Source organism: Nesoenas mayeri (genome assembly GCF_963082525.1).
Source record: "Nesoenas mayeri genome assembly, chromosome: 11".
Lineage (NCBI taxonomy): Eukaryota > Metazoa > Chordata > Aves > Columbiformes > Columbidae > Nesoenas > Nesoenas mayeri.
This window is the reverse complement of record NC_137563.1, coordinates 18,729,427-18,740,283: the sequence shown is the minus strand read 5'-3', so window position 1 is coordinate 18,740,283 and position 10,857 is coordinate 18,729,427. Positions and strand designations below refer to the sequence as shown.

Below are 10,857 nucleotides of genomic sequence, written 5' to 3'. Positions count from 1 at the left end.
GCAGCTTTTCAATTATTTCTCTAAAATGTATTCTTTAAACAACTGATTTTAAATTCTTTACAGTTGTTCCAATGCCACCTTTCTTAAAAGCTTTATTTCGCAAGCAACTGCAATAGAAGGGGGATTTCCTACACCAGACTTTGTCAGTGTACTTGATAACAGAACTGCATCCTGCAGGGCTAATTCAATGCCAAGCTAGAGCAGGTCTTGGCAAGTTTTTATTTGCTTAAATTACTACATGAATAATGACATGTTTAGATGTGCGGCCTAATGTATATTGTGGTATGTTTGATAATGTAATTTTTCTCTTTTGTGGTTAGGAATTTGGAAATGAGAGAGTCCCTCCTGCATCTGCTTTAGAATGGCACTGTTTGGCATTACACTGATGGCTTATGTCATAACTTATAGATAATTTAATGTTTGTTTAAAATTTATTTCACCTGTAGGACATTCTTGGTCTTGTGTAGCTTTTTAAGGCTTGTAGGCAGGGAAATTTTTATGTTTTGTGTCTCTTTTTTTTCCCCTGATACCAATTTATAAATAATTCTGGTTGTAAAGGGAGTCACTGTTCTCTTTAGTTATACAATTACATTTGGCATTGGATATCCATATTTCCTCTGTTCTAATCATAATTAATTTTAAAGGTGAGTTTGCAAAGATTATCGGACTTAATCCATTAATATAATAAATCTGAATTTCTCAGTATTATGAAGATTCAACAATGCATCGGTCACTTTCTCTGTGTGGAAGTTGCAGAAATACTTCAGATACCTTATTTCCTCTTCAAATGCAAAATTTCTTTTTATAGTCCTCAGGTTTGAATTACTTAAGTTCACTCTTACCTGAGCAGAAAGCAAAGTAAAGCTGTAGATTAGGTGTATGTATTATTTAACTCCTCACCTCTTTCCCCTTGTTAAATGGTGGTTTTAGACTACCCAATCACATCATAAGGAGCTTGGCAGTATATTGGCCAATGGAGTCCCAGTCAATCTGTATTAGTAACTCTCAATTTTTGCAAATGTATGAATTTCTTTTAGTCAAGTCTATAATCTGATCGTGATAAATACAGGTAAGATAGCTGACACTAGAATCCTTGGGGTCTTAGCTTATCAGGTGTATCTGAAACAAAATAATAGGCTCAGAAGCATGAACCTTTATTTATGTAACCTGTTTCTGAATGTGTTGAACTGTAGCTAATGCTACCTTATGGGTTTTTGTCACTCCGTCAAAATAAATGAAAAAAAGCACAATTTTCAACAGCTTGACTCTTTATTTTCATAAACGTCATATCACTTGATATACTGTATCTTCAAAAACCTTCCAGCTTGGTACAGAGAGAACAGTTCATATTTTTACAAAATATTTTTCTCATTACAGTATTTTGTTACATTCTTTATTCATGCTCTTAAATATCGGCAGTTACAGGTTGAATAAAAAGGCATGCCTAAGAAGCAATTTAGCGTACTTTACAGGACTGTTTTCTATCTGCTTGCCTTCTCTTATCACAAAACACTTCATCATACCAGGAAGCTTCTGTATCCAAACTATCCGAGCAAAATATTTTCATTGTTTGCATACCTTGCAGACTGCATCTTAGTGTGTGTTTTACTTGTGCACAGTTTTAAACATTATTAGGTTTGAATAGGTTGGTGTGTGTTGTTTTTTTTTCCTGCCTGTCTTCTCATAGGTTGAAATAGGGGGATGCAGAGAGTTTATGGCTGCTTTATTACCATCATCTATTATTTTCCTATTTGTTTTCCTTTGTCCTCCTGCCGTTTCAGTCAGTTAATACACCAGGTGGCAATGTCTGCTTTCTAGCAATTGGGTCTGTTTGCTTCCTAAACCATTTAATCTTCATGAGGGCATTCACTGAACTCAGGGTGAACTTATTCTCAGAAGATCCTGTCACTGTCTGAAGAGATTTGGCACCGGGCTCCTGGAAACAAAGCTGGTAGCTCAAAGTCTTCAACCTGCCTTGACTTTCCAAATATTCATGTAATTTTCAGTTTCTTTATTAACCCCTTTTAAAACCATTCCTATGAAGTTTAATGTACTACCTCCATCTTTGCCAGTTATTGCAAAAAGTGGCTGTCAGGCATAGCTCGTATTACTTTGAGATTAGCTGTTATAAAGGTTCAATTTTCTTTTTCCACCACATTTTCACATTTTTAACAAAGCCATCTTGGTCAAGCAAATTTGAGGCCAAGAGAGATCCTTATCCTGCTACACTTAGGAGAGACATCAGGTGCTGGGGTGGGGGTGTAGAGTTGGCTCGCAAAAGTTTTATTTGATTTCACAACATATTTCATCTTTACATTTCATCTCCAGCCATCAAGGGTTGTAAAAACAATCCTGCTGTTCCTAGAATACATACCAGGATGAAAACCCATAGAAAAATACGATCGATTACCATGGCAACGTATTTCCAGTCATCCTGAATCTGTAAAAAAAATTGAATAGCAAGTAGGCATGTTAATTAGATTAATAGCTTGCATTAGCAATTAGTACCATTTTATATAAGAAGTACAGATTTTTTTTTCCCCATATGTGTATGTCTTTTCTATATGTACAACTTATATATCACTCTTTTCATTGACAAATGAATTCATCTTGAAGTTTTATTTGAATGTGCTATTTGTGGCAAAGTCAAAAGCTACTTCTTCATATGCAAAAAGTTGTTCACCAAGACACTGGACTTCGTGAGCTACAACTTCTCTTCCATATGCTGAAAGTGAAAAGCTTTATGTACTTAGGTGATCAGGTTTGTCTAGAAAGTTTTACTGAAGCAGACTACTCCTACTAGTTGTTAGGCATATGTAAAAACACAAAGGTTAATTGGTATATAATTATTTGGTACATTTCTTATGCAGTACTGAAATTTGATTGTTCTCGTGCATGATGCAAAATTCATCTCCTTACTTTCAGTGTAGAGAGAGAACCAAGTTTCCAAAAAACCCCATTTTTCTATTTTTGTTTTACAGTGGAAATATATAACACTCCAGTGTCACTCTTGTTATAATGTTATACATTAATGAAAATGATCACCTAATATAGTTACTACTACTCTTGAGATCACAATTTAAATTTTTACTTCATTCTTTTCCAGGAAGGCTAATAAATGAATAATGCTTTTGTTGCCTTTTTTTTTCTTAATTTTCCACTTTTTAGCTTAGAACTTGTTTGTTAAGAGAAGGAAAAACAAAAAACCACAGAAAACCAGCAGCTACAGAATAAGCAACATGATCACTGTGAAGGGCATTTGTTCTCCCGTTCTTTATTATTGATGGTAAGCTGTGGGAGGGGGAGTGGAACTTCCTGAAGGCCACAGAGGCAGCTAATTCCACTATTAAGATTTTAACTTGGAAAATCTGAATCTTGTATGGTGGGCACTCAAATCTGTTTGCCTCACAATGGTCACCTTAACATGCCTTGCCCAGTGTGTTATCAATAAAGAGAATGTCGTGCAACAGAACTGTTCCCCAAAATTACTTAACAAATATACGTAGTTTTGAATGTAATACAGCTTGGGTAATTTACTTGTATAAAATAATGGTATGTGGTGTCCTTTTTTTCTTTCTTTTTTGGGGAGGAGATGGGGTTGGGATCTCTTTCTCTCACAAAACACACTGATAGCAAATGTTATCTGCAGTTTGAGTAAAATATGTTCTTACCTCTTTCGCTTCATTCTGCATTTTCATATTTTCTGCAATGTATTTAACACTTTCAATAGCATCTTTCATTTCTGGTGACAGAACTGAAAGTGAGAACAGAGGATCTACAGACTCAGAGCTTGAACTTCTTGTGAGATTGCCGCTGAAATCTGAGAACTTCATGCGTTGATACTGACAGCAGCTGCATGCCACATCTTGACATACAAAGCCATCTTTGCAGCATTTGGTTTCAGAAGTGTTGAAGCAATTTAAGTTTGAAAACTCAGAAGTGAAAAATGGCTTTGGCTTCTGATGATTCTCTTCATCACTGGCAGGCCGTGTCATAAACATGATCCTGGGAAGTAAGTTCAAGAAAATGGTTCTCACCCACACAGGCATTGTGTGTGTCTTGGGTGTTCTGTAGTGCACGTTAAGTACGAATACTGTGATGACAATAGAGAGAGTTACAAAGATCATGGTGAAAAGGAGGTATTCCCCAATAAGGGGGATTACCAGGGAAGTAGAAGGTATGGTTTCTGTGATAACGAGGAGGAACACTGTTAGAGATAGAAGGACTGATATGCAGAGTGTCACCTTCTCGCCACAGTCCGAAGGCAAATAGAAGACTAATACAGTCAGAAAAGAAATCAGCAGACAGGGAATAATCATATTGATAGTGTAAAATAAAGGTAAACGCCTAATGTAAAGAGAATATGTGATGTCTGTATATATCTCTTCACAGCAGTTGTATTTGATGTCGTGTTTATAGCCGGGAGCTTTAATAATAGCCCATTCTCCACTTTCCCAGTAATCTTTCAGGTTCATTGTAGAGCCAATTAAAACTAAGTCAATTTTGGCTTTATCATATGACCAGGAACCAAACTTCATGGTGCAGTTCTGGTAGTCGAATGGGAAGTAGGTTACATCTATTTTACATGAGCTTTTAAATATAGCTGGAGGTATCCAGGTCACATCACCCGTGTATTTTAATAGGGCCTTTGTCTTGTCGTCGACCTGGAAATCCCCAACTGCACTGTAAAGCAAATAACAGAAATTAGAATGCAATTACTGCAGGTGGTTTCATACATTCAGATCATATACATTAACTCTTTAAGCTGTTTTGGGGAAGTCAGCAATTACATGCTGACATGGAGCTGAATTGCATGTGCAGGACTGAATCTATGGCCATTATAAATTTGCATAGTTAAAACTGAAAGAAACAGCTGTATAAATTTACCATAGAGGATTTGAAAGGAAACATTCTTCCTTATAATAACATGTCTTAGTGAAATCCATATTCAAAACAGCAAACAGGAGGATTGTACGTAGCAATCCGACTAGATGATGGTTGTAGGTCCCTTCTAACTGAACTATTCTATTCTGTTCTAGATCAAGCATATCAGAACCCAAGGGCTGATAAGAGGCTACTTGCAGTGCTGGTATTTCCATCTCTCCTATGAACAGTGCAGGTAGTAACTGTGGAAAGGGAGTAAGTAGGGTCGGGGTGCCTGTTTGCGTAAGGAGTGTGTTTGGTGAGGGGTTTTTAAGTCCTACATCGCTGCAAGTTCAGTTGTTTATATTAAAAAGTAAAACTAAAAAAGCAATTGAAAGTTTTAAGGCCACAGTTAGAAAAGGAGAGTCATTGCTGTTGTTCTGTAGCCCTAATTTTTGGATCTTTGTAGTTCAGCCCAGGTCACAGAGAGCTATTCCCTGCATAGCAGAGGGCTCCATTAGTTATGGTTTGGCTCCTCATAGTCTCAGAAGCAGACATCCTAAGTAAACTTTACCTGTTGCTTCTGTATGTCAACACTATTGTAAATGTGTCAAATTGTGAGTTAACTGCTAAAAAGAATTTGCAGACAAGAACTCTCCTGTGTAAGGGAATTTATTACCACCTCCTTGTAGGCAGTGATTAAAATTATAGCAAAAGGGGAGGCTTGTGAGGGGAAAAGCAAAGTTCCCTTTGGCCTGCCCTGTGATGCTGATGTAGGTGGCACGGAGGTGAGTACAGAGGTGTGGGACAGGTGTGTTGAAAAACAGGTTTTAATCAGTTAACTCAGCCTGCTCATCATTTTAAAAAAACTAGTAACATCACCCCCCTTCTTCCCAAAGTAAGAAGATAAATGTGCAAGAGTCTTACTTGTTATATAAAACAATATCTGGCTTCCAGATCTGACCAGATGGTACTCTAATGAATTCAGCACCTCCGTAGTCTGCTGGATTCCACCGAAGCTTGTAATCGTTCCAGATCTAATTAGGGAAGAAATGAGTCTCTGTTAGGTTTGTGGAGAAATTGAAAATCAGTGCAGAGCAGACAGACTCAAACTGAGTGCTGTCATATCACTTCTAGGGTGGTTTTATTTTGGATACTACAATGATCAGATGTTTCTTTAACAAACACGTATGTCTGATGTTTATTCACATGGCGATTGTGGGGCTGTTGGTCTGCATTTGACTTGGACGTTTGTGCCTCCGTGTCCCAGGAATGTCTGCTCCGTAGCTGCAACAAGGTGAAAGAGGGAACAAGACACTTTCTTGCCAGAGAGTGCAGGACTTTAATAATAGGTCTCAAAAAGCCACGTATGTGTGAGATAGTAAAAACAAATTTATAGGAGGCTCTGGTGCTAGATGTGAGCATTGAGTGAAACATGACTGGTCAGAAAGAGCTGCAAGGTGTCGTTGCTTTGTTAAGTAAGTCTTGTTTGTTAGGGCTCCTTAAACCACAGTTTAACAAGGTTGAATATTAAGCTGAAGCTGTGAATGAAGTTGGATATTAAGCTGACTGCAACAGTGAGTAATTGCATTTTTAATCTATAAAGACTCTTTTAAGCGAAGTCAACATTTTAGGTTTCTTGCTTTCTGGGAGCTGAACAGCGCCGGGTGATGCTGAGTGAGACCTCTGCGTGTGGGTGTGCGCCAAGGCAGCGTGTCTGGAGGTTTTCAGACCAAAAATACCGTATTTAGCGACACTACCAACCGCGGGAAGGTTTGGGCTCCATCTGCACCCTGGGCCAGGCCCATGTTTACATGCTGCGGCACCCGGAAGCGGCGAGACCGAGGAGGGGTCGGTGGTGACGGGGCCGCTGTTCTGGCCGGTCCAGTACCGCGGCGGGGGGCGCCCCCTGCAGGGCCCGGCCGGGCCAGCGAGGCGTCCGTCAGCGCTCCGCGGCCGCCGAGCGCCGCTGGGGGGCAGCAGCGCGCCGGGGAGGGCGGCGCGGCCGGTGCTGGAGCCCAGGGTCTCGGTGAGGGCCTCGCTGGTGCCCGTGGTGCCTCCCCACCCTGCGGCTTTGCAGGGGAGGGACGTCTGATGCTGGCTTGCTGAGCCCGGTGCTCCCGGGAGCCCGCAGGCGCCTCGCTAGGCGGGCGGCCGTTCGGCCCCTGAGGGCTGGGTCTGCCCGCCCTGGTCATGGTGGGTTGGTGCTGTCATTGAGCTCTACTTACGTGCTTCAGCCACAGGTTGGTTTCCATTATCTGGTTGACTTCATCCTGGAAAACAGAGCTGTGTCGGGAAAGGCGCCGGCCACCCCATCCCCTGCGGGCACCCCAGCGGGCAGGTACTCACCACCTTCACCAGCTGGGACATGGACACCTCGAACTGGATGATGACAGGGTCCGAAACGTTCTTGACGGGACGGACAAACTGGTTGTAGCTCTCAAACAGGGCTGTGTAGAGCCGGTGCTCAGCCTCAGAGCCGCCGCAGCCTATGGAGGGCACGGCGGGTGAGCGCCTGTGGGGCAGTGGCACCTGGGGGGGCTGCTTTTGGTACCCGACTTGCTGTGTATGAACTGCTTAGCATCCGTGTGATGCCTGGGGAAAGGCCAGGCCTCACATAAGTGTGTCATGATTGGCATTTGCTTAGGCTGGGCGAAGAAAAGCAGTGAAAGGCAATACTATGACAGAGTTTTTCTCACATCTCTGCAAATGGGTTCAGAAAATAGTTTCAGGGAGTTACTGAAGACCTGGAGGTACAAAAGCACTTTTTCCTTACAGACCTAGTCCCTTAGACCTGTCAAAGCTGCAGGAGTGTGGAGCTGTAAGTGTAAGCCGATAGACCAAGCCACTTGTAAGCTCTTGGACTGTTTTGCAGTAAGAGGATTCCTAGGAAATGAGAACTCTGCTTTCTAGCCTGAGTTGTGATTGCATGGTTACAGGAATGATAACAGCCTGCTTGTTAAAATATGAAAAAAAGGATTAAAAATTGACTAACCATTATATTCAAATACTTTTGAGCATATTCAAAGAAATGTGCTGATTGCCTGTTTATTATTCTAAGTAATTCTTATCTGTAATCCTGTTGTCCATTTTGCCACTGATAACTGCTGCTCATGGTATCTTACAACCAACAGAAAAGCTGCAAACTGAAATTCTTAAACAACAAGGTCTTTCAGCAGTCTCGGGATGAGGTGTGAGAGCGTGGATTTCAACGTACCTTTATACTCTTGGAGCTAGCTAGGCAATAACCATCCCAACAGCTGGGCACTATTTAAAAGCCAGTAGCTTCTACTGTCTCTTAAACTCTCTGCTGGATGACACATTCTCAAGCACTCCAACTGAAAAGGCCTGTTTTGTCATTTATGGACGACACTATGTGAATTTGGCAAGGGCACAGAACTGTTGAACATACTCTACAGTTCCTTTGAAACACAAATATGAATCTACAAGTATTTTCAAGGACACATTTATTTTTTGCCAGACAGGTTTTGGGTTTGTTTGGTTGTTTTTTTGCAGTAGAGAAAGAGATGGGAGGCGGAAGTGTCTGCAGGTGACTGATCTGTAGTGTCTCACAAAACAGGAGTTACATTCTGATCTAAGAGCTCCCCTCTCTGTGTGACAAAAGGGTCCCCCCTCATGTGAAAATGTATTCAACTAAAACCTCTTTCTTTTTTTCCCTTCTCCCTTTCTCCTGTTCACTTGAAGAACAGTTTTCCTTTCAGATTAGTGAAATCATTTGACCCAACTTCCTAACTAAGAAACAAACACATTTCTTTCACGCTTTTAAACTGCTAGTCTTGCCCTTAATTTTTATTGATATCTCATATCTCTCAGATCAAGATTTTCTGGAATAAATGCTTCTAGATATTTCAGATGAATAGTTTTGAAGCTAGATCTTAATGACTTTCTATTACAGTCAATCCCGAATTGCCAGCATTTTACATGTCACCAGCACTCTAATTAAATCTAGCATCCGCTGGATCTAGAGAAGTGCATTTATGTGTCGTGCGGGTTTTTTTGTTTGTTTCTGATTTTTTATTTGAATGTTTTGGTGCTTTCCATATCTGCAGAGAGAATGTGCACTGTTTGCAGCACATATTTAAAGCTCTTTAATATTGTCACTTTCTTGTGGTCTTCTTTAGAGTATGTAAACCCCACACCTTTACATGTAAGGTGCTTTCTCTTTTTAATGTTAAAATGGCTTTGTGTGTCCTGTTTGGCATCTTCAGTCGGGACCACTTAAGTACTTTACAAGGAGAAATTTAAAAAAATAAATAAACAGCAAAAACAAACTGTCTAACAAAGAGCCATACTAGGATTCTATAAATTTATCCATTAGTTTGGAGTGAGCTTCAGCACTTCTTAAAAATAATTTGCACCAATGCCATCTCCTGTTCACCTTTTTGACCCCCTCTCTTCACCAATTAAGAATAAACAAATTAAAGATCACTCACCTTGGCAGAGAAAGCAAACAGCAGCAGTTAGGAGGAGAGCGCGTGTGCTGTCCATGGTGTTAGGAATCACTGCCTGTCGACAGAGGCTGTTGAAGACGAGCGTAGCTGCCAGGATTGTGCGAGCATGGGAAGTACAGAGAGCTCCGCTCCTCCGATGCGTGAAACGCCTGGAAGCAGCAGCCGGCAGGACCCCGAACGCAGTTCTGCGCAGTGAGCTCCCATTAGGTTTGCTGTGCTGCCCCCTTTCTAGCTGCTCAGGCTGTCAGAGCATTGGCAACAGCAAATAAATGGCAGGCAAACAGATGTTATTGTAGGCAAAGAGCAGTCTTCTGGCAAGGATAATAGACAAGAGTCCTTAAACTGCTGCATAAATGAACCCAGCAATCTGACTATGCTAAAGATTTTTCCAGTCAGCTGCTCTACAGGATCTTTCTTTACCAGAAGCTCATGCCAAGCTACTAGGAGTTTAATTAATAAAAATATTATAATTGAATTGTGCTGAAATGAATATTGACAATAGGGATGCCTGATTTAGCAGTGAACTGAGATCATGGGACCTGAATTTCCAATTATGCTGTTAAGGTTGAGGCTTTTTCCTGCCTGTGTCTCATCTTACAAGCGCATGTGCTTGGTGCTTGACTATATAAAAATGATGTGCTATTCCCAGGAGTAATTAAAGGTGGGTACAGCTGTTGCCAGGAGTCTAAGCCCAGGATGAAATACACAGCGGCTGGGATCCAGCAAGAGCCAGGGGTTTGAGTTTGGAGACCAACTTGAGCTACACTCTTGAGAATAACTGTCTTTGGACTGTTCTGCTTTCATGGATTAGAAAGGTGAAATTTGGGAAGGAGAACAAGAGTATAGGATCCCGGCTTGATCCCACAAATTCTTGTTCAGGAGAAAGGAGATGGGTGAGAATGAGGAGTTGTGTTTGAAGTTCAATCACAAAATCATGATTTGCAAAGTGGCCCGTTCCTCAGGTGCCCATCAGCTTCCTTGTTAAGTTACATGTCAGTTTTTGCGCCCCCTTGAAGGGCCGGGTGGTGCAAGGCTCCTCAGCCGTGCTCTGGTTGTTCTGCACATCTGGGCAGTCTGTGTGGAGGGAGGAGCGGAGAGCAAAAACTGGGAGATTCTGCCTTGTTTTTGGAAATTACAAGAGGGCAGCCCTGTGGGACAGGAGGCTGCACCAGTAGGCGCTTCACTCCCTGCTGTTAGGAAAGGATAAATGATGACCCCGTTTTGTGCTATGTTAAGAGATGGCACTGGAAGAAGGAGCACCAGACTGCTCTTGGTACAGAGCTTGTTTGTCCTGTTTGCTCTGTCTCTCAGAGCATCATTCATTCCATCCCCAGACACATGTTCTTATGATAATTTCTATAATTGTATTAGCTTGGAGGAAATAGGCTTTACTGTCCATTTGATTTTATTTCTTTTTTCCAGAGAACTCAGTTGCCCATTCTTTTAGCTTAACCCTTTGTGGATACATTTTTTTTTTTTTGCTTTTCTGGAGCACTGAGACTAGATAGTTTTGCTTTTTGTC

At 41.2% G+C, this 10,857-nt stretch overlaps 1 protein-coding gene across 1 annotated transcript; it reads right to left on the bottom strand.

Moving 5' to 3' along the window:
- Window positions 1-2,311: 2,311 nt before the first annotated feature.
- Window positions 2,312-9,402, bottom strand: CHRNA3 (cholinergic receptor nicotinic alpha 3 subunit; the record flags this gene model as incomplete). The annotated part of the gene is made up of 6 exons (XM_080351462.1): window positions 9,318-9,402; window positions 7,213-7,352; window positions 7,092-7,136; window positions 5,791-5,900; window positions 3,672-4,683; window positions 2,312-2,440 (listed from the first exon to the last, which is right to left on the bottom strand). The coding sequence occupies exons 1-6, from the start codon at window positions 9,370-9,372 to the stop codon at window positions 2,312-2,314; spliced, it is 1,491 nt and encodes a 496-aa protein (XP_080207588.1). The 5' UTR covers window positions 9,373-9,402.
- Window positions 9,403-10,857: the final 1,455 nt, after the last annotated feature.